Source organism: Peromyscus eremicus, chromosome 1 (assembly GCF_949786415.1).
Source record: "Peromyscus eremicus chromosome 1, PerEre_H2_v1, whole genome shotgun sequence".
Taxonomy (NCBI): domain Eukaryota; kingdom Metazoa; phylum Chordata; class Mammalia; order Rodentia; family Cricetidae; genus Peromyscus; species Peromyscus eremicus.
This window is the reverse complement of record NC_081416.1, coordinates 112,500,856-112,528,452: the sequence shown is the minus strand read 5'-3', so window position 1 is coordinate 112,528,452 and position 27,597 is coordinate 112,500,856. Positions and strand designations below refer to the sequence as shown.

The 27,597-nt window shown below is 36.2% G+C and overlaps 1 protein-coding gene across 1 annotated transcript in view; it reads right to left on the bottom strand.

Moving 5' to 3' along the window:
• The window catches only part of Folh1 (folate hydrolase 1), a 52,052-nt gene that overhangs the window by 11,050 nt on the left and 13,405 nt on the right, over positions 1-27,597 (bottom strand). Inside the window, exons 5-13 of the mRNA XM_059267519.1 lie at positions 27,465-27,590; positions 26,209-26,395; positions 22,605-22,698; positions 15,872-15,970; positions 15,336-15,421; positions 13,471-13,590; positions 6,709-6,791; positions 4,320-4,383; positions 795-862 (exon numbers count right to left, since the gene is read on the bottom strand). Coding sequence (XP_059123502.1) covers positions 795-862; positions 4,320-4,383; positions 6,709-6,791; positions 13,471-13,590; positions 15,336-15,421; positions 15,872-15,970; positions 22,605-22,698; positions 26,209-26,395; positions 27,465-27,590 — 927 coding nt within the window. The remainder of the gene's footprint in view (positions 1-794; positions 863-4,319; positions 4,384-6,708; positions 6,792-13,470; positions 13,591-15,335; positions 15,422-15,871; positions 15,971-22,604; positions 22,699-26,208; positions 26,396-27,464; positions 27,591-27,597) is intronic.

Here is a 27,597-nt window from a genome sequence, read left to right as displayed (position 1 = left end):
AGAAGCATACATTTAAAGGTATAATACTGTATTAAATTATCAGTTTATCAAGCAAACCTTTGTAAATAACTGCAAATGCTCTCCCCCAAAAGTGATTTTTGCAGTACATTCCAGGTGAGTCTCAAAAATCTGTCATGCAGCTGGAATGATGGTACACTCCTGTAATTCCAGCACTCTGGATGCTGAGACAGGAAGATCTGGAGCTCAAGCCCAGATACATCTGGACTACCTATCAAGACCCTTTCTTAAAAAAGCCTTTCACATGAAAGTGTTAGTGCTGCCTCTCAACCACCTTCAGTATCTGTTGCTGCTAAGAGAGTTAGAAAGCATGTCAGGCCCTCTTGATGGACCCACAGGTTAGAGTACAAGGCAAAAGATAAGAAGGCATCTATAAGGCATCTTCTAGTCTTTGTCCCAAAAATGACTCTGCATTTTCACTTAAGACATTGTTTTTCCTACATTCTGAGTTAATTGATTTCACCATAAAGGGAGTATAAAGCAGTTATAGAGTATAGGAATTAAACTTTAGTTTAAGTAACTGTGTGACTCTAGTGACTGCTTTGAAAGGTGTGTTTACTTATTATCAAGCTGAGAATGGTAGGCAGAATGAGACCTAAAGGCTGCCTTACAGAGGTAAGGGAGATGAGAAGTAGTATCTGGAGAAAGAGTTGGTTAACTGTGACAGTTCAGGAAAATAAAGTTGGCTATAAACAATATCAGTGTGTAACATAATAATTGCACCCCAAGAAAGTATCATTTGCAGCATTCCTAAGATGTTTTGTCTTTCTCTTTACCTCTTTTGTTAGGTTGTACACTAAGCTGTGCATCAGTGGTGTGCAATCGACTCTTAGAGTATAGTTTCCTGAAACAGAAGGGATAGAATGGTTTATTTGTTTTGTTTCTGTTATTATTTATTCAGATTGTTGCGAAACTCTATACAGAAAGATCCCTTCAAACATGCAATTAATGAAAACTCTCTAATGTTCCCCTCTTAATGTAAAAGTCCAATGTCTTTGCCACTGACAAAGCTGAAACTAGGCCTGAGGTTGGGAAGAGAGCTAAATTGTAGGCTATCCGTCCAAATCATCGCATCCCACGCTATCCAAGACCTCTGCCTTAAGGTCTTTGCAAATACTGTTCCCTCAGTCTGGATCAGTGTTCTACGTCGTATTAGCATGACTTCTTCACCGTTTGGCCTCATGTTACATTTTTTTGAGTGATCTCCTTCACTCCTCTATGTGACACTGCATTGTATCCACTCCATACCAACTACTGTCCTCCTTTCTTACCCTTGGTCTGTTTTTAACGTCACTCACCTCCTTCACTAACTGTCTTATCATTGCTTTCCTCCAAATGGACTGTTAGAGAAGAGCCTATACACATGAGTCCACAGCATGAGATTCCTTCCAGAAATGTTATGTATCTTGTGTTCTCAAATTAAAGGATCAATGTCACTGAAGGCTGAATAGTGCAGGCCTGCAAATCTAACACTCGGGAGACTGAAACAGGATTTTCAGGAGCTCCATGTCAGACAGGACTACAAAGTAAGAATTCTATCTCAAAAAATATAGAAGAATAGATATATAGAAATGTAATTTTTGATACATACATGTATTTATATGAGAGTGCTGAAAGGAGGTGGTTTGGAGTCATTTAATGCAATTTAAATGCTCTATTCTTGGGACCAAAGAATTCTATTTGCGGCTCTCTATTAACTTTAAACTTCATATAGAAAAGTGCATATACATAAAAAGATACTTGCTGCAATATCAGCTGCAGAATTGAAATGTAATTGTTCTATTGAATATACCACAGAAGTGCTTTATTTGTTGTCACTGTTTTCTTTTTCATTAAGGGATTATAGGTTTAGTAATTCAATATATATTCAGCATATGTTATGGGAACCCACAAAGATTCCAACTTGTGGTTTGTTTCCCTGTTGACTCAAGGTCAGAGTATCAGAGTTTGCTTTGCCCTGTAAGGCTGCATAACAGGATGTTTTGGCCAAAGGCATGGTTACCAGGTGTATTATGCTTCAAGGCCTAATTACAAGATGCTTTTCCATAAGGCATGGTTACCAGATTTTTTAGAGAATTAAAAAAAAGGGGGGAATCTATACTTGTTTATACTTTGTACCTTGATCTTGAAAGCAGGAGATCTTTTTTCTCTCTCCTTGCTAGTGTATAAAAAGTCCATTAGGAAAAACTTGAGGCGACTGGATATAGACCCATAGCCCTCCAAAAGCTATCCTGTGTTTCTGTCTTTTTATTCATCTACGTCTGTTTTTTTTTTTCCTATCTAGCATTTCGCAGTTCCTCACTCCCCTCTTCAAGAACTGTTCAACAGGTCAGGGGTGAACCCTGACACATATGGAAGTTTTATATAATGTTTTCTGAATGAAAAGATGGGTCTAGAACCATTTATCTGTAACATAATGCCAATGTCCTGTAAGAACTACCAGGAGGTAAAAAGCATAATATTTAGGGTGGCTGTAATTCAACCTTTCCCTAGCAGGTGACCTGTGGGGAGTTATTTGACTTCTCTGAGTCACAGCTTCCTCTTTGCACAATAGAGGTAATAATATAAGTACCTACATCACATGATGGTTACATTACATACCACTTAAATGGAAGGTATGTATCCAAAGACAGCATCCAAATCACTTCTGGTATATGTGTCAGCTAAATAGTCTGAGAACCCACATGACAGAAACACATGCTCTCCTCCAAATGGACTGTTAGAGAGAAGCCTATGCATATGTGTCCACAGCATGAGTTTCCTTCCAGGAATATTATGTATCTTTTGTTCTCAAATTAAAGGATCCATGTCACTGAAGGCTGAATAGGGCAGGCTTGAAAATCCAACACTCAGGAGACTGAAACAGGATTTGAAGATGACAGTTCTTTTGGAGAGGACATTAAGAGTTGTTTATGTATTGCTTTTAATTTTTTTAATTTTATAAACTCCATTATTAACAAAATAATTGAAAATAAAAAAAATGTTTTTTTCGTTATATGTATATGACTGCATTTTAACATAAATTCAAAAATATGTGGTTTATTTTATCTCTTAAGAAATGAACATCTAACCAAAAAATGCAATATCAAATGAGATATGTGGTATCTCAATCACACTGTACCTATGTGTACTTGTTATTGATCCTAAAAAATTATGATCCAGTTCCACATATGACATAGTTATCTAAGGCCAGTGATGTATTAAAAATACCAGACAAGTCAAATGGTTGAATCTATCAGTAAAGATAACAACATAATTTTGCATTATTTGAAATACTTACTTGGAGTATTTATTCTGTAATGCACACATGTGCCATATGATCATATTTGTACTTGCATTTTTATAATGTAGGAAAATAAATGCAGGACATGGGGCATGCTAGGTAACCTCTTTGTCACCGTGCTATAAATAGATCCCAGAACATACGATTTATGTAAGGAAAGAATGATAATCACATTGGAGATTTTGAATCACTGTATGCATGTCAGATATCATGGAGTTTGCAAATACCAATTCATTTTAAAAGCATGATAAAAGCCTTTGAAATAGGTACTTTCTTTAGAGGTAAACAAATTCAAACACACACAAACACACCCCTTAAAACACAAAGAAAGGAGACGGCAGTCTGCTCTCAATGGCACTTCCATTGTCCATTAACTGAGAGAAGGAAGGGGAACTGACCTGCACCAAGAAGGCTAAACTTTGAAACAATGGTACTCAGAAATGCAGATGAAGAAGAAAATGTAAATGTCAATGTGACTCCATCAAGACATTATGTTACCATATTGGCATGGTAAATTTACACTGTGTGTGTAGGTGTGCGTGTGTGTGTGATTGTGTACATGTGGAAGTCAGAATACAACTTTATGGAGTCAGTTCTCACTGTCCTACTTTAAATGGGTTCCTAGGATACAACTTAGTTTGTCTGGCTTGCCTGAAAGTGCCTTTGCTGGCTTAGTCATCTCTCCAGTCTCTATATTTAAATATCATACATCATTCAAAAGTAAAAGATTCTTCAAGTTCATGACTTAAGCATTCAACAGGTAATTGTCACCATATTTAAGAGAATCTGATAGAGGAGGCAAAGTAAGGAATACTGCCTTCCTGGACCAGCACTGCAATACGGAGTGAGGGAATGTCTCTTAGTCACTCATGCAGTCATCCCTGAATCAATGGAAGTGGTGTGAAACAGCCACATATATTTTAACTCCATGTTAATTCTGTACTAGAATACAATTCTTCTACTAAACTGTTACCTCCAGAGTAATAATATGTTCTCTATTGAAGCCAACAATATTCACCTTCTATGGAAGAATCAGCGTTAATATAAGCCACACCACGTTCTTGGAGGAGTCTGGAATGTTCCTATAATAAGATATTAAAAAACAAACAAATAAATAAAAGAAAAACTATAAGCTTTATATGATTGCCTCTGACCCAAGACCCATCTGCCCTTTTTGAATGTAGATGTTTGAATGAAGGTGGATCATGTGTCCCACAAGTTCGGCATATAAAAATATCAAAAGAAAGTTGGTTTGAGGAAGTTCTACAGTGGTTGCCAGTGAGAAACAAGAGCAGCAGTTTCTAAATTACATTTGAAAGCATGAACACACACTATAGATGAGAAGGCAGTTGGGGTTTTGAACACGCACAACCATCCCTCATAATTTTTCTCAGTAAACATCAATTTAGGAGTCTTTTCAGTAGAAATATACTTTAAAAAATACTGTCATTATTTAAACAGTGATGATTTCTGCGATTCACAAGGAATGAGCTGTTTACATTTAGTGGTCAGGAAATTTACAAAGGAAATCTGACCATGAAGCCAATTTCTCTTCTATTTTGCCACCTACTGGTAATTTGACTGATTGCACACTTTTAGAACTAAAGTGTGGCAAAGCTCTGCTAAGACATTTTGAGTCTCTAAAACATTGCATTTCCTGAGAATTTTGATTGTAAGGAAGAAAATAAGGAAAGTCTATGCAACTCTGAATGATAAAAGACAATATGATCACAATGTAGTGGTTCAGGGGTCGAGACAGGAGGATTGTGGGAGTTCCAGGGCATCCTGGGCTAAATAACAAGACTGAAAACCAAAATAATAATAATAATAATAATAATAATAATAATAATAACAATAACAATTCTATAGACACAAACCATTGTAGCTTGAGTTTTCCTGCCTGGCCCACAGTCAGGACAAATCTCTGTCACCTGCCAGCCCCACAATCCCTCAGACCCAACCAAGTAAACACAGAGACTTATATTGCTTACAAACTGTATGGCCGTGGCAGGCTTCTTGCTAACTGTTCTTACAGCTTAAATTAATCCATTTCTATTAATCTATACCTTGCCACATGGCTCGTGGCTTACCAGCATCTTCACATGCTGTTTCTCATCGTGGTGGCTGGCAGTGTCTCTCTGACTCAGCCTTCCACTTTCCAGCTTTATTCTCCTCCTTGTCCCGCCTACACTTCCTGCCTAGCCAATGGCCAATCAGTGTTTTATTTATTGATCAATCAGCAACACATTTGCCATACAGAACATCCCACAGCAAACCATTTCCTGAAATATTCATAGGTTTGCCTGACACAACGATAAAACTTTTCTGTGGAGAAAAACTTCACCTTGAACAACAGGAATTCAGCAGGTTTTCAGAGAAACCTGTAAGGCTTATGTTTAACAGGAGTCACATGAGCGTTCAAGCAACAAGAGGAAGCTGGCGGAACAGATAGCAATGCTGCGTGTATTTACTGCTGTGTCACTCTAAGCCAATAATAAGTTCTGATGGAGTTATTTAGGGGTCCTGTTAAATACTCTGTCTGCCTCACTGTCTGCAGTATTTAATAGAGAGGGGATAAGAAGATAAATGTAAACCAAGCCTTACTACAGAAACTGAGGGCCCATTGTGACTAGCACCTGAAGCAATTTTGAGTGGAGTGGAAGAAACCCATTAGAAACTTCCATGTTCTTTTTTTGTATTTGGTGTCCAGTACCCTGATTTATTTACTGTATTGCATTGTCAAAACATAAAGATAAATTAGTTTCAATAGTTGACATTAGGTGTTTCTCAAAATTCAAATAAAACTGAATTCTTAAAATAAGATAATTTTTGCTGAGTTTTAAAAAATTATTATACATTTATTGATTGGTTTAGTGTTTGTGTGCATGCTATGGGAGCATCCATGCCATGACACATATGTGGTGGAAGGAAGACAGATTGCAGCTGTCAGCTCTCTCCCCCACCATCTGGGTCCCAAGAATTGGACTCAAATCATCAGCTTGGCAGCAAGTGCCTTTATCAGCTGAGTGATCTTCTTGATCTCTTGTAGATTTTTGAGCAATAATGCTATCCTTTGGGATAATTAGGCATGTCCAACTTGTCCTGTGAGCAATATGCAGTCAAGCATAAGTATCAATGCAATCCAATACAAAATTGTAAACATTATAAAATGATTGTCATTCAGTGACTCTTAATAACTTGATTGTGCAATTATTCAGAATGAATTTTGTCTACAGGAGATTATGTTGCAATGTCAAAAGGTTGAATACACAACAGAGATGTTTTAGGAAAACTCTAAGCATTGCCTGACTGGAATCATTTGTTACTCACACACACACACACACACACACACACAAAAAAAATCCCAATTGCTTTGTCATTTACATGGAAGCAAATTGTCAACCTACCTCTGCCCACTCAGTAGAACCAAGAAGGCCAAATTCTTCTGCATCCCAACTTGCAAACAGAATCGTTCTTCTAGGCCTCCATCCTAAAATACATGTGGATAACACATAAATGCTGGCAAAGTATATCATACACCCAAGACATGGAGAAGTCTACAAGATGGGCAAACCTGAAGTGCTGGGATTTTTTTCCAGTTAGAAAATAGGAATGTGGATCACATTCTTACTTATACAATTTCTTTTTGTGTATTTTAAAAATGGATTCAGCTAAAAATCAAATAGTGTACTTTAATGGCAAAAAGAATGTAGAGGAAGAAATCCCCAGGATGCCATGAGATATTCCAAATGTTTTACAATTGGCCATGAGTAGGAAACCACAGTGATCTGCAGATGCCTGACAGACTGAGAAGCCACAGGTACAGCTAGTGCTGCAGATGTAGACAGAACTATGGGAGACTATGCAGAATCCTGCCAAGTTATTCTGCAGTAACATCATCCATACCTCAGGGCCATCTGATTCTGTGATTTTTTTCTCTACTATCTTGTAAATTGGTTATCAATGGCTTATTTTGAGGTAGCAACATCTATTGATATTGAAAGACATGCAATTTGATAAGTAGAATTTATGATTTTGTGGTAATAGACACTGCCCCTAGAATTGAAGAAAGATATAGTTTTAAATCCTGATTTTCTCACTTCCTAGATGCAAGTGAGATTGTGCAATACAAACTAAGCTTTCATGTCTTCATCTAGAAACCAGAATAGCAGAGCAAAGAAGAGACACCTTTTGATTGTCAGGAGTATTAAATGGAATACTGTTTATGAAGCATTTAGTAAATGCTATCAGGTTCTTGTAATTCTGATAAATATTTTGTTATATTTATTAAGCATGTTTTCTTTATAACTGTTAAAACCAAAGTTTTCTTATTGTCCAATGTGTTATGGTATTATTAAATTCCCTAACCATTTATTCTTTGAGCATATACTTTATTTATGACAATGTGGATTTGTATACAATGTAGAAATTTTCTTGTGAAACCATGAAACCTTTGTAATGAGGTTAAACACAACCAAGTTCATGAACTATGTAAACACCCATCTCCCAAATTGTGTTTGTTGAAATGTAAATGGTGCACCTTTTATTTTCAACAGAGATGACAGGAGTTTTGTTTTTTTATGTTTTCTTTTTTTTTCATTTTTCTTTATTAAGAAATTTTCTACTCACTCCACATACTATCCACAAACCCATTTCCTCCATCCTTCCACCCCCCAGCCCTCTTTCTCAAGCCACCCTGCAACCCCACATCCCCAAAATTGAGGTCTCCTGTAGTGGGTAGCCATTCCAGCTTTGTTCTGGAAGTTCCAACCCCCATTGAGACTTCGGCAACTGTCACGCCTACAAGGCGGGGCCAAGGGAGGTGCCTGGGGACCCGAGATCTGGATTGGCGAACACTCTCTTGGTTCCAGGACCCTGGATGGTTGAGGTAGACCAAGCAGAGCTCCAGAGAACACCGCTGGACTGTGATACACCTTCCCCAGACCCTGCGACCTACCTATCCCTTAATTTGTAAGTTACGCCATTAAATAAATCTCCTTTTAACTACGTGGAGTGGCCTAAATAAGTTCACCAATAGTCTCCCATGGGGAGTCAGCAGATGTACCAAATCCAGTCTTCAACCTCTGTCACACATTACCTATAAAACCCTGGGCTAATATATGTAAAGTGGGAACAGAACATGGAAAATGTCTCCATGGTTGCTGTGGCATCAAAATAGATGACATATGTAAACAGTTTCTCAGAATATAGCACCCAAACTAAACATGCTTTCTTATTGTTGATTAATAGTTAAGGGGTACAAGATGATTCTGCTGGTAAATGTACTTGCTGCTAAGTCTGACATCATGAGTTTGATGCCTGGAATCCACATTGAAAGAAAAAACAGACTTCTACAAGCTGTCTTCTGATTTCTACACACTCTGTGATATGCATGCATGTGCACACACACAATAAATAAATGTATACATGTATATGTATATAAACATTACACATATATACACATATATGGCCTACATTGTACAGAACCCAGTTACCTTGTTTGAAGAATCTGTTAAGAGAATAAATTATTGGATCTCTATATGTAATGAATATAAACCTATCAAGCCAGACCATAGCCCAACAGAGAGATGGAATCTGTGCAGAAAATTGCACCCTAAACCTTGGAGCCAGTGGCAATTGATAGCTTCTGGGAGAGGGTTGGAAAGTTTGCTCTAAGATTGTAGTTCCTACTAAGTGGACCATGCTCCAAGAGAAGGCTACACATCCAAGAATATTTAGGCAGCACAAATTTGTCTTGATAGGTTAAAAAAAATATGGCATAAATGTGGGTGAGAAGGGAAGAGTTGGGAAAGAGTGATAATGATTTAAAAAAACACATTTTAGGAAATTCACAAAGAATGGATTAAAATAAACTCTAAAGGACACAAAATATTTCTTAATTAAAAAATATTTCTGCAAAAAACCACAACTATCTCCTTTTGTTTAAATTTTAATATATCAATTGAAGATTCTAAAGACTTACTTAATGGTGGTAAGTGTATGAATGGGAATAAGATGATGTGGACATCTAGTTTAGGACAGAGGGCCACTTGGAAGAACCATAAAAAATTTTCTAGTTAGATCCTTTTTCTCCTGAGTTACATAGTACAGGTGACCTGAAGTGCTATGATGGATGGAGGACAAAGGGATTGTCTCTCCCAGTTCTTGACCAGGAAATTCTTGACAGAGCAAAAATAGCCAATGACTTATTTCAGATTGTCAGATAATGTATAAATATTTTATAAACTAATTAAAAATAATAAAAAAATAACCAACATTAATGTTTGTACTGCTGTTGTTACTAAATAATTTATTGACATTATTTAGTTTGTATTCATGTATTTACTTTTTTCCTTTTTTATTTATAAATTTATTTATTTTGCATCCTGACCTCAGTTTCCCCTATATTTTCTCTCATTCCCTTCTCCTCACCTCAACTCTGCCCTGCCTCCAAATCCACTCCTCCTCTGTTTCTGTTCAGGAAAGGGCAGGCCCCCCATGGATATTAAAAAGTTGTAGTAAGACTAATCACCTCCCCTTGTATTAAGTCTGGGCAAGGCAATCCAGTATAAAGACTAGGTTCTCAAAAGCCAATCAAAAGTTAGAGACAGCCCTGAACCTACTGTTAGGAGTCTCACAAGAAGGCCAAGCTACACAACTGTCATATATATGTAGAGGGTGTAGATAAGTTCTATATGGGTTCCCTGGTTGTTGGTTCAAACTCTGAGCACCTGTGAACCCAGGGTAGTTGATTCTGTAGATCCTCTTGTAAGTCCTTGACCACTCTGGCTCTTAAAATCCTTCTTCCCTCTCTTCAGTAGGATTCCTGAGCTCAACTTAACGTTTGGCTGTTTCTGTTTCCATCAGTAACTAAATGAAACAACTCTGATGACAGGTGGGGTAGGCACAAATCTGTGAGTGTAGTAGAATATCATTAGGCATCATTTTTTTTTCACCAGTCACGTTTGGTTCATTCCTAGTTCTCTGAACCATCCAGCCTCTGGGTTCTGGCACTCCAGGTAGTGGGCTCACTCTCATGGATTGGATCTCAGGCTGGACCAGTAACTGGTTGGTCACTCCCACAGTCTCTGCACCACCCTTGTCCCAACATATCCCATAAGCAGGACAGGTTGTATATTGAAGGTTGTGTGGCTGGAAGTCTCACCTAGTTATAGGAGATGGCCAGTTCAGGTTATGTATCCACTCTTCCTATGAGTATTAGCTGGAGTATCCTTGGAGATTCCTGGGAGTTTCCCTTGACCCAGGTTATTGTCAGAACCCTAAAATGCACCCCCTTTCCACATATCCCTTTTGAAACTGTCCTATTCCATCCACACTCCAACATGATCCATGATGTTTACTTGTCCCCAGTTCCTCCAAGAAATCTCTTCTATTTCTCCTTCCCAGAGAGATCTGAGTGACCCCTACCCCTTGAGCTCTTCTTGTTAGCCAGACTTCCTAGGTCTATAGATTGTAGCATAGTTATCCTTTACTTTAAGGCTAATATCCATTTGTAAGTGAGTACATAACCTGTTTGTCTTTCTGGGTCTGGGTTACCTCACTCAGGATGATTTTTTTTTCTAGTTCCATCCATTTGCCTTCAAATTCTATAATGTCATTGTTCTTAACACCTGAGTAGTACTCCATTGTGTAAATGTACCACACTTTCTTCATCAATTCATTTGAGTGACATCTAAGTTGTTTCCGGGTTCTAACTCTTACAAATAAAGCTGCTATAAACATAGTTGAGCAAGTGTCTTTGTGGTATGATTGAACATTCTTTGGGTATATACCCAAGAGTGGTATAGCTGAGTCTTGAGGTACATAGATTAAATTTTCTGAGAAACCACCATAGTGATTTCCAAAGTGGCTGTGCAATTTTGCATGCCCACCAGCAATGGAGAAGTGATCCCTTTGCTCCGTATTCTTGCCAGCATAAGCTGTCTCTAGTGTTTTTTATCTTAGCCATTCTGACAGGTGTAAGATGGAATCTAAGAGTCATTTTGACTTGGATTTCTCTGATAGCTAAGGATGTTGAATATTTCTTTAAGTGTTTCTCAGCCATTTGATATTCTACTGAGAATTCTCTGTTTAGGTCTGTAATCCATTTTGTAATTGGTTATTTAGTTTTTTCATGTCTAGTTTCTTGAGTTCTTTACATATTTTGGAAATCAGCCCTCTGTCAGATGTAAGGTTGCTGAAAATCTTTTACCATTCTGTAGGCTAGTATTTTGTCGTATTATAGTGTCCTTTGCCTTACAGAAGCTTTTCAGTTACATTATGTCCCATTTATTAATTTTCAGTATTAGTGGCTGTGCTATTGGTATTCCCTTCATGAAATTTTCTCCTGTGCCAATGTCTTCAAGGGTATTCCCCAGTTTCTCATTGATCAGGTTCAGTGTTCCTGGGTTTATTTTGAAGTCTTTGATCCACTTGGTATTGAGTTTTGTGAAGGATGATAGATATTTGCATTCTTCTACATGCCACCCTTCAGTTAGACAAACACCATTTGTTGAAGATGCTTTTTTTTTTCCATTGTATAATTTTGGCTTCTTTGTTAAAGATCAGGTGTCCATAGGTGTGTGCATTTACTTCTGGATCTTTGATTCAATTCCATTGATACACCTGTCTGTTTTTGTGCCAGTAACATGCAGTTTTTCATTACTATAGCTCCACAGTAGAGTTTGAAATCAGGGATGGTGACACCTCCAGAGGATCTTTTATTGTACAGGATTATTTTAGCTGAGTTTTTTGCTTTACCATATGAAGTTGAGTATTGTTCTTTCAAGGTTTAAAAAAAATTGTTTTGGAATTTTTATGGGGGTTGTGTTGAATATTGTAGATTGATTTCCATAAGATGGCTATTATTAATATGTTAATACTACCAACCCATGAGCATGGGAGGTCTTTTCATCTTCTATTATCTTTTCCAATTTATTTCTTCAAAGGCTTGAAGTTCTTGTCATACAGGTCTTTCACTTGCTTGGTTAGAATTACTCCAAGATAAATTATATTACTTGTGGCTATTATAAAGGGTTTTGCATACCTGATTTCTTTCTCAGCCCATTTATCATTTGTATGTAAAAAAGCTACTGATTTTTTGAGTTAATTGTATATCCAAACGTTTGACTAAAGGTGTTTGTCAGCTGTAGGAGTTCCCTGGTAGAATTTTTGGGGTCGCTTATGTATATTGTCATAGCATCTCTAAATAATGATACTTTGATTTCTTCTTTCCTATTTGTAACCCCTTAATCTGCTTTAGTTGTCTTATTGATCTATCCAGAACTTCAAGTACTATAATGAATAGATATGGAGAGAGTGGACAGCCCTGTCTTTTGTCTGATTTTAGTGGAATTGCTTTATGTCTCTCTCCATGCAATTCAATGTTGGCTGTTTGGCTTTCAGCATATTGGTTTTATTATGTTTAGAATGTTTCTTGTATCCCAGATCTCTCTAAGACTTGTATCATGAAAGGGTGTGAGATTTTTGTCAAAGACTTTTTCAGTGTCTAATGAGATGATCATGTGTTTTTTTCTTTCAGATTATTTATATGGTGGACTACACTGAGAGACTTTTATGTTAAACCATTCTTAAATCTCTACGATGAGGCCTATTTGATCATGGTGGATAATCTCTTTGATGTGTTCTTGGATTTGGTTTGTATTTTACTGAGTATTTTTGTATCAATGTTCATGAGTGAAATTGTTCTGTAATTCTCTTTCCTTGTTGAGTCTCAGTGTGGTTTGGGTATTAGAATGACAGTGGCCTTATAAAAAGGATTCGGCAATGTTCCTTCTGTTTCTATGTCCAGGAAACCCTTGGCTAGGAAAACCTTGACAAAGCAACAAATATCCATTTGATTTACTTCAGATTGTCAGATAATATATAAAAAGTATTTTACAAACTAATTTAAAAATAATAAAATATAATCAACCAACATTAATGTTTGCACTGATATTGTTCATTTATTTACCATGTTGAGCTTATATTCATTTATGTGGTTTTCTATTCTGTACTGCAGATTGAGAAGAGGGCTTCCAGCACACACAAGGCTTGTGTTCTAATATGGAGCTACTTCCCAGCCCCTGAAACAATATTTCCACACTTACTTTTCCAAAGATTAAACTGAAATTTCCAGAATTTGGTTTTTCCCTAGCTGTTTCTCTTACCTTCCTTCTTCAGTGTTCCAAAGCTCCTCACAATTTCATGAACAACAGCTGCTCCACTCTGAGGGTCAATTCCACCGAAGACCCAGGCATCTCGGTGACCTCCAAGAATGACATATCGGTCTACACATCAGCAGAGCAAGGGTTGCAAACAAAGAAAATTGCAAATGACTCAAAAGCATTCACAACTCAAAGTTAAAGTACCAAAGTTCCTAAGGCTTAGGTACATAGATAGGTTAGTGTCTCATATTTTAGTTTTGGTTTTACCTATCTGGTGAAATTATGAATGTGATTTAAAAATTAATTCAATGTATTATTGAGGTAATATGCATATGGATAACAGGAAAATATGAAATTATCTCTGTTTACCTCCTCACAATTCTATAATATCTGTTGCCAATTTGTGTCCATCATTTTCAGAGAGAATACAGCTCTCCACTTTCTAGTCCTTCCTATGTCCCAATCAATAAATGTTCTTCTTCTATGATACTTTCTGTCTATTATAGAAAGAGGAAACTCCTTGGGCTGAAAGTTTTAGGACCAATGTTTTCATATTTGATTCGATATTTATCATCCTTAAATGTCAAATTCTTCTTTTAAAACATGATCCCCAAGTTCCTAATTTCTGTGTGTTTCAAATCCTCAATTCCAAAGTTTGTCACAGTCCCTGCACAAAGTAATTATCTAATATGATCCAATAAGCAGCTTGTGTGTGTGCGTATCCATATATATATGCAGTTTAGTACTTATAAGCCTTAATTTTTTAAATTCTTGGTTCTTAAGAAAGAGCATATATTTATTCATAGCATAGTACAACACATAATGTCAATTTCAGCATTTGGGAGGAGATAACATAAAATTAAGTCCAAACCCAGCCTACTCTATTTACTCTGAGATCTTGTCTCTGAATAACAAACAATTAATACAGTTGTAAGAAATATATTCAACCTAATTGTACTATTTATGCTAAATATAATAATAATCAACTAAATCTTTTTTAATTTTATAATTAATTTAATTTTACATATCAGCCACGGATTCCCCTGTCCTCCCTCCTCCCCCCTCCCCCCAATCTACCCCCTATTCCCACCTCCTCCAAGGCAAGGACCTGTCCTTAGTGCATGAGAATCAACTAAAACTTAAGAAACCAAATCTAAATTTTAAAGAATTTAAAGATATAATAAAATATGTATAATTCTTTAACTGAGTCTCACAATGTTTGCAAACCACACTTAAGGGAGGTCCCATGCCTGGCAGGAGTTGGCCAACAGAAAACTAACTCCTTGGTACTTTGTGATAGTTTTGTCTCATATTGCTTTGTTTGGACACGTTTTAAACTTTTCTGATGGTTTCCTTATATATAATACTTTCTGATGTTGTGTTTTTGTGGTGTGTGTGTGTGTGTGTGTGTGTGTGTGTGTGTGTGTGTGTCTACCTGTGTATGTGTGTATATACTGCTCATGCTTCTTCTTTGTTTTCTTTTTTTTACTCTGTTTATTTTGTTTTGTTTGATTTTTTTGCTTGCCTGTTTGTTTTCTAAAGGGAGGAAGAAAGAAGGCATGGAGTTGTATGCATAGGAAGGTGTGGAGAACCTGGTAATAAATGAGAGAGGGGAAATTAATTAGAATATATTGTATAAATTATTTTTCAACAAATAAATAGTTCAGCTTATCACTCTCATCTATCCTCAAACTTCCATGTCTCTTTTCTTGCAGTACATATTATGATATACAATACCCAGAAAGTCTTACTCTGTGTTCAGGTGTGTTTCATTAGGGAAGCAACTTGAATTCTTAGTTCATTCTGCACCCAGAGTAGTAGTGATACTATTGATTCACCAATACTTGCCAAACAAATGCTCCATTTACCTGGTTCCACAGCTCCTTTGAGGGTGCCAATGACATTATAGATTCTTGTCACTTTACTGTAGGAGTGTATGTGAAGCTTGACTTTTCTAATTCAAAGACAAAGAACATATTCTTTGAGAATAATGGTTACATATCTAATACTCACACTTCTTTTTATATATATATATATATATATATTTATATATATATTTATATATATAAATATATATATTATAATTAACTTGATTTCACATATCAGCCACGGATTCCCCCATCCTCCCATCCCCTATCCCTCCCCCTCAATCCACACCCCATTCCTACCTCCTCCAAGGCAAGGTACCCACACTTCTTAACTCCATCATCATTATTTAAAAAGATTTCTAGTTGTACACAGGGGGAAAGTTACATTTGCTAATTTTAATGATAAGAAATCATTATCCTCTTCAACTTCTAGTTTTATTTTGATGATACTAACTAGACTTTACATGTTTTTTCATCCTCCTAAATGTCTCCTTTTAAAGCCTTCTGTGTAAATAAGATTATAATAATAACTTAACTGTGTTGAAAAGTTTCCAGCAAAGCCAGGTCCCACATTGTAAGGCACTTTGAGCCCTCCCTTCCAGCTGCTGTCAGGGGGTGCTGGGCCACCCATGTGTCTGTTGGACATTAAAAAAATATTAGTTGGATAAACTTTAATACAGCAAGTCAAAATACCAAGGAATCTATTGTCTGGGGCATCTTCTGCTAATAGTTTCTATGAATGAAGAACAGACCAAAGTGCTTTACATACAATAGCCATTAACCCTTTCTGCCACCCCTGTAAGGCAGTGTACACTATCAGTTCTACATTACAGATGAGGAATGTGATGACAAAAGTGAATTCATAGCAATGGCCAAAGTTATGGAGGTAAGAGGTACTGCTGATACTAATTATTTAAAAGAACTCAAAAATTGTGTTACTAATTATGCAAAGGTAAACCATGTGTTTCTTGTGCTTTTCTTTTTCTTTTTTGTTTGTTTGTTTTCTTTGTTTTATTCTTTTTTATTTTTTTATTTTTGGCCTATGTGTTTTCAAAAAAAAAGGAGTGAAAGAAGGCATGGAATTGAATGGGTAGGGTGTTGAAGAGGACCTTGGAGGAGAATAGGGATGGAAAATCATGATCAGAATATACTGTTTGAAAAATTTTGTTTCAGTTGGAAAAAATACAACTCTGGGAGATGGAGAGATAGCTCATTGGATAAGAGAACTTGTTCTTCTTGCAGAGAGCCTTTATTTTGTTCCCATCACCCACAAGTTGGCTCACAAACATCTGTAACTCCAGTTCCAAAGGATCTGATGCCTTCTTCTGACCTCTGTGAAAACCAGGCATGCAGATGGCACATATACATACATGCAAGTAAAACAACTGTATACATAAAATTTAAAAATCTTACAAAGGCCGGGCAGTGGTGGTGCATGCCTTTAATCCCAGCACTTGGGAGGCAGAGCCAGGCAGATCTCTGTGAGTTCGAGGCCAGCCTGAGCTACAGAGTGAGTTCCAGGAAAGGCGCAAAGCTACACAGAGAAACTCTGTCTCAAAAAACCAAAAATAAATAAATAAAAATAAAAATAAACATCTTACAAATAAAATAAAAAAAAATCTCTGGGCATAATTTGGCAGCTGTATTGAGGAACTTGCAACAGTTGTGACTGCATGCACGAGTCCTACACAACATCAAATCAGAGGGAATCACAGTGTGAAGTTGTGAGGAGGCCAAAGTGGCCTATTCTTAGCTCAGGAACTATTGCAATTGATTGTTGCTGGAAGAGATAGAGTTGGTATTCTTTAGCAATGTGACTCTAGAGCGACTGTGTATGCTTTTTACAATCTATGCACATACTGAGAGCCCTAAATGAACTCTGGGCATTTAAAGAATAAAAGTAATAAAAGAGCACATGAAGTTTGGATGGGATAGTAGTGGTGCGATGTTGGAGGACCTGGAAGGGAGAGGATGGGGGGTGGGGGGATGTTTCACCAAAGCACAGTATTTGAATGAATGAAATTCTCAGTCAACAAAAAACAAAAATGATTAAGATTATCTCTTCCTAGAAAATATTACAAAGTGTAATCTGTTTTTAAAGCTTTATGAATGAGTAAATTTGCCCTCTCTTTTTTCCCTGTCTCATCAGTTTGGCTAATAGACAGAATTCCAGAAAAAAAATACTATAAAATGTATTTAATTTATTTTTCACTACAAAGCATATAGTGTGCTGGGGAGATCCTTGCTTGGTAAATATTTGCTGGATAAGCATAAGAATGTGTATTTGGACCTGCAGAGATGCTATGAAAGCTAAGTCAGATAACATGTCAGTATCCTGAGCAATGTAGGATAGGGAGACAGGTGAATTCTGGGGCATGATGGCCAGTCAGTCTTGTCAAATATTTGAGTTTCAGGTTCAGGGAGAGAGCTTGACTCAAAACAAAAAAGGTGGGGATCCATAGAGGTAGACACATAACACTGACCATAAGTTCATGTACAGGAAAGCATATCTACATACCCACAATATGTACACACAAGCATACATCACAGACACACAACACACAAGCAATTAAATAAAGAGAATACATGAAGTATGAAAAGATTTATCTACATTGCTAGAAAGTATAATCCATATTCAAAACAACAGAGTATTCAAGAGACAAAATATTATAGGACATAAGTGAAATTATACCCATATTTTATTGTGAATAGAATATTTTGCCAAGTATATGTTAATAGAGCTTTTGGAGAAGAAATGGGTAAAAAGAAACTTCATTATAAATAGCATGTACACATAAGTCTATGCACATACATATAGGCATGTATAGACATAGAAGAGAAACATAAGAAAGGTAGTGACTATACTCCTCACAGTCTCAGCCTGTACCATGAAGAACACACGAACTAGTAATTACACTGACAGCAAATGATTAGAACAAAACAGTTATATGAAAGTCTAACAATGATCAAAGAAACACAAGCCATGAGAATAGAAGTTTTAGTCAACAAATGTTACTGATGAATATACTGCTCTTGGAAAGTAAAAAACTTAAATATTAAAAGACAATGTTAATTCATTTTGAAAATATGTTAGGATTTGACAAATGTTAGATACTGGAGAAATAAGTATAAATAGTCCTAATTTTTAAAATCAGTATGATATAGCTCATTCATTTTGATCTCATCATTTGCCAAGCATTTATTGTTTACTGTGATAAATGTGCTCTGTTCTACTCAATAAGACAAACATATATATAATATGATCTTTCGGCCTAAGTTTAAGTCTCTCAAAAGAAAAACATACAACCAACAACAAAACAAAACAGAACACTATCAATGTTATATTACAGAAACCTCTGCTGCTATAGACCATGTACAAAGAAGTGGTTAATTTAGCCAATGGGATGAGGAACACATTTCTAAATGAGGTTTCACTTCCTCATTTTTAAATAAGTAACAAGAAAAGATGAAGGTAAATGGCAAAGTGTGCAGAGGAATCCAGGTAAGGAGCATAGAGCAAGAGTAAGGGATGACAGATGATGTGACTGCCATATAGGACGACTGTTGAATTTTGAGAAGCAAGCTTGCAAATGAGTGGATCTTTGCCTCTGGGATGATGCAGAAATGTGGTTTCTGTAGTCTATTTACTAAGTGCTACTAATGTTGGGAATTTCTATAAAAATTACTCTAAAGATCAATCAGAAGAAAATGAACCCTCTAGGTGTCTAACAACACAGGGAATGACATGGTGAGTCTTCATTGTGGTCTGGTTTTGTTTTGAGTCTCTATTTAGAATTGAAGCCACTGATATTGCAACACCTGAAATGCCAAGCAGATTTTCCTGAACATTCTGCTCAACCCAGACCAACTTCATATTCTTCTTGAGGACAATGAGAATATTTTCTTAAGAAAGGCCACATATTAGGCTGTAACACAAGTCTGAATAAACATAAAAGGCTGAAATTATACATCAATTCAACCCCAACAAAAATATTTTTGCAACAAATGATAGATGGAAACACTAGAGAAGTATATAGAGGAAAAGACATATTTGTGAACATACATATTTAAATAAGTGATCATACTTCAGCTGGGTGAAGGATGGCATGATATTTTCTTCAGTGGTATAGCCACAGATAAGCTGTCTTAATATGACTAAATAACTAAGAATAAATTAATAACAAATAAGTAAATAATAAATAAATAACTTGGGCAAGTCACTCAATTCAACTCAGTGAAACACAAACAAAAAGAAGGCAAGGTAGTAGGAGGGGGAATTGTTGAGAAGTGGTTGAGCTTGGACTTGGAGGAAGCTGAATGAGGGAAAAGGAAATGACTGAAATTTATTATATAAATGCAAGGAAACTACAAAAAATTAAAAATTTAAAGGATATTTTAAAATATCTTTTAAAACAAAACTATGCAATAATAAAGAATAAGCTATAGAGACACAAAAAGATGAAACAGCAGTGGCAGCATAGTTTCTCAAATCAACAGACAAACCATACTGAACACTTTAATAGTGGAGGTGACCTTAATTACTAATCTCAGGAACACAAGAAGACATGCAACTGGCTTTACAGAAACGCAGAGACTTACCAATGAACATAATGAAGAACTATATACTAGTAAATTACACAACCTCCCTGAAATGAATAAATTCCTAGAAAGTTGCACATTCCCAAAACTGGCTCAAGAAGAGAAAATATGATCAGACTACAAGTAAAGGGCATGAATAGCCATAGACACCTTCCAGAAAGATAATTGGCCTTACTATTTCCTATGGCTTTGCTTTAAAGGCCAAACACCAGTTCTCCAGGTATTCTTCCAAGAAATAGATAAAGGAACATTGACAAATTAATCTTGTGTAGAAAATACCACCCTGACACTGTAAAGAAATCATAAGAAAAGATGATTTTAAAAAAGGCTCATAAAACTAGCAATACTCAAAGAAAATACAAAGTGAGAAAGTGAGCCAGGTACTTTTAGATATCACCATATAAGATTTGCTTTTGTAAAAGCATGAAAAGTGTGTGTGTATGTATGTGTGTGTGTGTGTGTGTGTGTGTGTGTGTGTGTGTGCTATTCATATATTGGTGAGGTATACTGTAATAAAAATCACTTATGGGTCTTAGTTTCTTTTTTCTTTTTTATTTATTTATTTTATTTTTATATTTATTTTTTAATTATTTTTCTCTCATATATTACATCCCAACTGAAGTTTCCCCTTACTGCTCTCCTACCAGTCCCTAAACCCCCATTTCCCCTCTTCCTTAGATCCACACTTCCATTTCCCTTCAGAAAAGAGCACACCTCCCAGGGATATCAACCAAACATGGCATATCAAGTAACAGCATGACGAGGCATCTCCCCTCATATTAGGGCTGGACACGGCAACACAGTAGGAGGAAAAGGGTCTCAAAAACAGGTAAAAGAGTCAGAGGCAGCCCCTGTTTCACTATTAGCAGTTTCTTATCAAAGTCAATCTGTTATGTTTGTGTGACTCAAAACTGTACACCAGAGGAAGGAAGAGTATAGTGACAAGAAATTCACACACAGTTATTATAGTGTTTCCTTCCATAACAACAAAAACAAGGAACAACTCCAGTTGTCCTTCAACTAGTGAATGGTTAAACAAGCTGCAGTATCATCATGTGTTTTAACAGCTCAGTAATAAAAAAAAGAAACCTCATGCACAAAACAGACTATTTAGAAGCTAGATGCAATTTGAGATAAAGAACATTTATAATTTTTCAAAAAAATAATTATCCTACCTCAGTTAGGACACAGCTAATATTTATCTTTTTATCCAGACCAAAGAATTAGTAGACATGACTAAATAAATCTTATATCTAATTCTATGAAATTCCATGTGTTCTTTTTCTAATACAAAGAAAATATGGGCTCATTTTAATAGGTTCTATAACTGGAATAATTTAGTATAGTGTTTTGAAAAATCTGCTCTTTAACTTAACATATCATAAACATATTCCATGTTATTAAATATTCTTGGCCACTATTATTCTGTATTTTATTGCTTTGTACAGTATCATAAACAATGACATGCTTGAAGGGGCTGAAGTTTTTCCTCCTTTGAATCCTTCCACTATCACAAGTAATCTTGTAATCATATTCATCTTTAATATAAATGTTTAGACTTCATTTGTCGACACATTTGTCTAAATGCAGAGTCCTTGGTGCTTGTAAATGTTGTACGACATACTTAATCTTTACCCAAGTGGCACAGTTAACAGTAGAAATCTAAACATGATCTGCTCTTAGATAGGACACAGCTCCAATTTCTAGATAAAGAGATCCTCACTTGTGAAACTGGTGGCCTTACACTAGGTCATGAAATGCTTTCTCACAGATGTGATAATGAACCAATTAAAACTGCTTTGAAGTCATGCACAATGGAGTACCCTTTTAGTTCCAGGATGTGGGAACCTGAGCCAGAATTATTGACAAGATGCTTTTACTCTACCAACTTTACTTTCAGAGAAATTCTTTTCTCTTTCTTCCACAGGGAAGTGAATCATGAAGGGCAAACAGAAGAGAATAAGACAGGAACAGAGAAAAGCTCAAGAATGAAGTCATAAGTGGAGGAGAAATACAGATTAAAAACTGAACATCAGTGGCTCTTACATTGTTATTCTGTTCCTCAAAGAGGTAGAAATTTAAAAAATAAGAATGAAAAGATTGATAAATAATAGATACATGGAGAAAAGCCTAGGGAGAGAGCAGAATAGGAAGCTAGAGAAGGTTGGGAAAATGTCCACAGACTCAATGCCATTCTGACATAAGGTAAAGGATAAAGGGAAGGAAGAAAAGGAAAGAAAGAAGGAATGTCAGTATGATATTTAATTGAGCAAGCCTATCAAGTAGTTATCAATCAACAGCCTTGCCTCTAATGAGTACCATGTTTCCCAGAAAAGGCTATCTTATCATCCTTGACACAATTGGCCACTGCCTGCCTGAGAACAGTGTCACAAGCAGGGAGATGGGCCTCCCAATATCATGGTTCCAGGAATTATCCATGATTCACCCTTCAGCTGGAAATCCAGAATGATAATTTTCATGGCTCTCACATATTGGATAGCCAAACACAAAATAAACTCCAGAATTATTTAAAATTGTAAAATCATTGTAGATTGCATCCATCACTGAGGACAGATTTCCAAGATTTGAAGATTAAAGTAAAACATTTGAAAATTCTCTAGAATGAAATACCAAAACAGGCATCTTTTATTTTTTTTCTAGGAAACTTACTCTAGGAGTTTCTGTGCATCATCATATCCAATTGGATGGACAGGAATACTTGGAAGTCCAACCGCTTCTGTTAAATCACGCCTATAAGCATATTCTGAGAAAAAGAGCATATTTGTCACTAAAAACAGCCTTTTTCAAATGAATTTCTGCAAATGAGATAAAACACATTCTCTCATACATTCTAGAAGTGATAAAATTCCACGTGTCAAAAAACATGGAGAAACTGAAACTCACATACATGTTTACGAGAGTATGAAGTCACCTAATGGCCTAGTATAACTCTTCTAAAAATGCTAAACAGAAAAGTACTTCATTGAGCACCTCCACTGCTAGTTATTGACCCAAGAAGAGAGGGGAGAGAGGGAATATGGGGAAGGACAGCTCAACTGAAGGGCCATTTGAGGGGCCATGTGGAAACACAATGCAGTAGAAGATTCTTAAAATATATACGCAATGAAAGAATTCTAAATGAAATCACCTAGTTATGGTGGAGACAAAGCTCCAACTAGACATCTTTCATCATCAGTGTTTGAAATGGGTTACACGTAATTGAGTTGATAGCCAAAGGGTCCCATGGGAACCTCCAAACATCCTATGCTATTGTTCTGGCTATTAGTTGCTCTCCACAAACTAACGGTAAGGCCCTATTGCTGAAAACAACATCTACAGAACTCACTGAACATGGAAAAATTGAGTTGGGGACTATAGAGCCTTCACTCTTACAGATTAGTGTTCATAGTACAGGAAGGTACTCTATATGGAGAAAGGTAAACACTGACCCAACTATACAAACCATTCAATCTAAAGTAATGAATGACCTGCTGCAAGATACGCTAGTGAAATAGAGGCAAAAAGCTTGTGGGAGAAACAAACCAATACCTGATCAGACTTAGTCTACTCGATAAATTGGGACCCATCCCTGACACTGCCCCTGTGGCCAAGAACCTAAAATAGGATATAACAGGGAACAAGAGCAAAACCAAATATTACTTTTCTGCTACAGGAAAGTGTCAATAAAATGACTCCTAATGGCATTCTGCTATACTCATAGATCAGTGCCTCGCTCAGAAAACATCAGAGAAGCTTCCTTCTATAGCAGATGGGAACAAAAACAAAGAACCACAATGGGAAAGTATGCAGAGATTGAGAGAACTTAGAACATTCAGTCCTAAAACGGATGTTTACATCACATCAAATCCCTTCCTTCAGGGATCAGGAAATCCTCTGGAAGCAGAGGCAGAAAAGATTTAAGAGCAGAGGTGATGAAGAACATCAAGAAAACAAGGCGTTCGAAACAGAAGGTGATCCATATATAAACTCACAGAGACTGTGGCAGCATACACAGGGCCTTCACATGTCTGTGACAGATGAGGTCTTAGAGCTGAAAGGAGAAGTGGGCAAAAGCTCCCATCTCTAAACCAGATGTTATCTTCAATTGATAACCAAACACAATGAAAAATTAGTTTTCTCCAAGGGAATTTCACTGAGAATACAAAGCACTCTCAAGGATAGGCTTAATGCCTAGTAGTAAATGGCCAACAGAAAACATACTCTGTAGGCATCTCTGTAGGTTCTTGGTCTCATAAGATTTTTTTTTAACCCTACAAGACTGTTGCATTTATTTTATTGCTTCCAGTTTTTTGTCTTTTATGGGATTCCTGTGTGGCAAATGTTTGTGTCTCTGCATCTATATGTGTTTCTTGTTATTTTTCTTTGGCTCTTTTTCTTCTGTTTGTTTTGTCCTATTTGGATTTATTTGTTTTTATTTTATATTATTTTGTTCTGTTACAATTTGGATACCTATTTGGTTCCTAATGAGAGATCGAAAGTTTGTGTGTTCAGATGGTAGGGAAGGTGGTGAAGATCTCAAAGGAATTGGGAAAGATGAAAGAATATCAGAATATATTGTATGAAAAAAAATAAATTTTCAAAAAAATTTAAAAAAACAAAAATACATAATGCACACAAAGTGACAAATGTTATCTCTAGGGATTACATGCCTTCCCTCTAAAATTCAATCATTTTAAATTTTCAAATCATGGACAGAAGTTCCAGTTAATCTAAATTTTATTTTAGCTTAATAGAAAGAACATGAGTTGGAAGAGGTTTGTTTTTTGTTTTTTTGTTTTTGTTTTTTTTTTTGTTTTTTTTTTTTAATGTGGAAATGGGAAGGTAAGAGTAAATAAAAGTCATGCAGGACAGATTTGTGGGTTTTCATTCCATTTATATGATCAATGTTCTGTTTAATATTTGAAGTTGTTTTCTTTTTTATAATCTTTGAAAATTCATTCATGTATACAATTTATCTTGCTTGTATTCATCCCTGCTCCCTCCAACTCCCCATGAACTTCCACACACTTCGCTCTCCCTATTTCATGAATTTTATTAAAATCCCACTGAGCCCAATTAACACTTTTCATATGTAGATGATGTGGGGTCGCATGCTGGAGCATGGGGAGCCTAACAACGGCCCTGCACCACCAACATCACTACTTTATGGTAGAGTAATAAAAAGTGGTTTTAAAGAATGGAAACAGCTAATGGCAGTGCTCTGTGTTTTAAGGAAGGTTTTCAAACCCTTCAAACGCATAAGCCTTAGATAAATATGTGATTTGATGAAGCAGAGATGAAAAATAAATATGTAAGTGTCATGGGTACTTTGACAAACTCCTTTTTCCTAAATTATGAGAATTTGCTCTGTCCCAAACTATGCAAACTAAATGAACACAGATTTTGAAGATATCGTCTGATAGTTGAATGCATCCAAAACAACTTATCCGTTTAATTAATGTTTGACCAAGCAGCATTTCAGCAAAGGAGAAGAACGTGGACTCTGAGGCCACACTGGGACTTTGAACTCCAGTACCCTGGTTAGTGATGTGATGACTGTGGGCAGACTGCTTGCATCGTTTCATTTTCCTCCAAGTAAGAGATCATAATACCCTGTTGCCTGTAAGGTTGATAAGGCATGCAGAAGCTGCCATGTAGGAAACGTGACTTAGTAATTATCATTTATCTTGGCAAAGCAGCAAAAGCTATTGTATCCTTAGTGCATTATCTAACCACTTTAGACATTTTGCTCTTCAGCTCATTACTAGAAAAGTAAAAACTCTACTCATGAGAATTATAAGTTTTGTGTGAATTTCCTTAACAAGAGAAGACAACCTGGCCAAAACTCATGGGAAAAAGAAAAAACACCAAAAAAAAAAAAAAAAAAACTAGACTAGAACAGACATGAATATACTTATATTCCTTTTTAACCCATGTTCATTGCTGATAATCACACACTTTGCTGAAGAATTATTTTAAATTCAATCGTTGTATTCTATCTCCACCCCATGTAAGTGTGATGCATTATATTATACATGAACCATATTATATTTTAATATCTGAAACAGTCTGAATTCCAAGCTTATCAGGTCCAAGCCTTCAAATATGGTGTAATGAACATGATCCAATAATTTTCAGAATTTGAAACTTTTTATTTCTATGATTCAAAAAGTATGAGAAAAAATATACCCTTAGTCATTTTGCCAAAGAAATCCTCTACAAAAATAATTTGAAATGATCAGTTTCGTATTATGTTTGGGGTCTGATCACTCACCATTGGCTGGGTAACCTGGTGTGAGGGGGTCACCTGCACCATTAAGATTTAAGACATTCCCACGTTGGACACCACCTCCAGGGAGGTTCCAGCCATCTGGATAAGACTTCACCCCAGGAACAAAGTAGTCAGCAGGATCTGAGTACAGAATGACTCCTTTCGCACCTGCCAGTTGAGCATTTTTAACCTAGAAGACATGGTGTTCTTTTCTCAGTTTAGATTAATTTGCTCCAGACTTAGTAATGGCAGATGCCAAGATCACATTAAATAAATAGCTAAGCTCTATCTTCTATTTTAAAGGTCAGGTCTCACTGAGTTTTAAAGGCCGAACTTGAATCTACTCTGTAGCCCAGGAAGGCTTTGAACTTGTAATTCTCCTGCCTCAGCCTTTCAAGGGTTACGGCTATGTGACACTAGTCCTGGATACTACTTTAAAATCTCAAAGGTGGATTTGCAGAGCTCCAGACCTGGAACATTCTCATGACAGTAGGAATAAGGATTTGCTGCTCCCTCTAGTTTTCTAGAAACATAATAAGCAAGTAGAATTCCCAAGCCAAATTCCTATTAAATCTACATCAGAAGAGGAATATTTTGGCTTTTTTTCACTACCTATAGTAATGGTCCACATTAAATTTATTTTAGTAAGTCTTTGGAGATAACATTTAAAATAAAGTTACTGGAAATTAGTAGGAAATTCAGTGTGAGGGGTTTTGTGTTTCTTTTTAAGTCAGAGAAACTTGCAGGTACAGAAAAATCTGCTGCATTTGCTCTTGCCAATAAGGTCAGCATTCAAGAACACAAGAACACAAATATGTTAGGTGTCTTCCCTGTAAGGTGGGAGTTTATAGAGTCAAGGGAATAATAATCTCAGAAAAACTTTAAGGAAATGGTTCAACATGTATAAAATATATACATTTTAGATTAGGGCAAGAGATAAATATTAAAAATGTCATCAGCATGTACGCATCGTAGAAAACAGTGAATTCATTAGAGCAAATTCACACATGAACATCACGTGCTTTCATTATTATCCTATAATTTCCTATTACCCTCTTCTTTATCCCATCATCCTTCCTGTTTCTCTCCTTTTTACTAACAAATAGGTCCCCACCCTTCTATTTTCATGTGTATTTATTGATTTTGCTTTTTTGACTCTAGATTCCACTTATGAGACAAAATTGCGATATATGTCTTTTTTAGCTTAACATGTTGACCTCCAGTTCATCCGCTTTCCTGCAAGTACATCATTTCCTTACCTTATTTCCTCTGAACACTTTCCCATATCTGGCGATCACAATCTTTCCAGAACAATTAATCTTCATGTCCCGTTCCAGTTTAAAGAAGTCTTCAGTTCGTGCATAGTTAACATACACTAGATCCCCCTGTTGA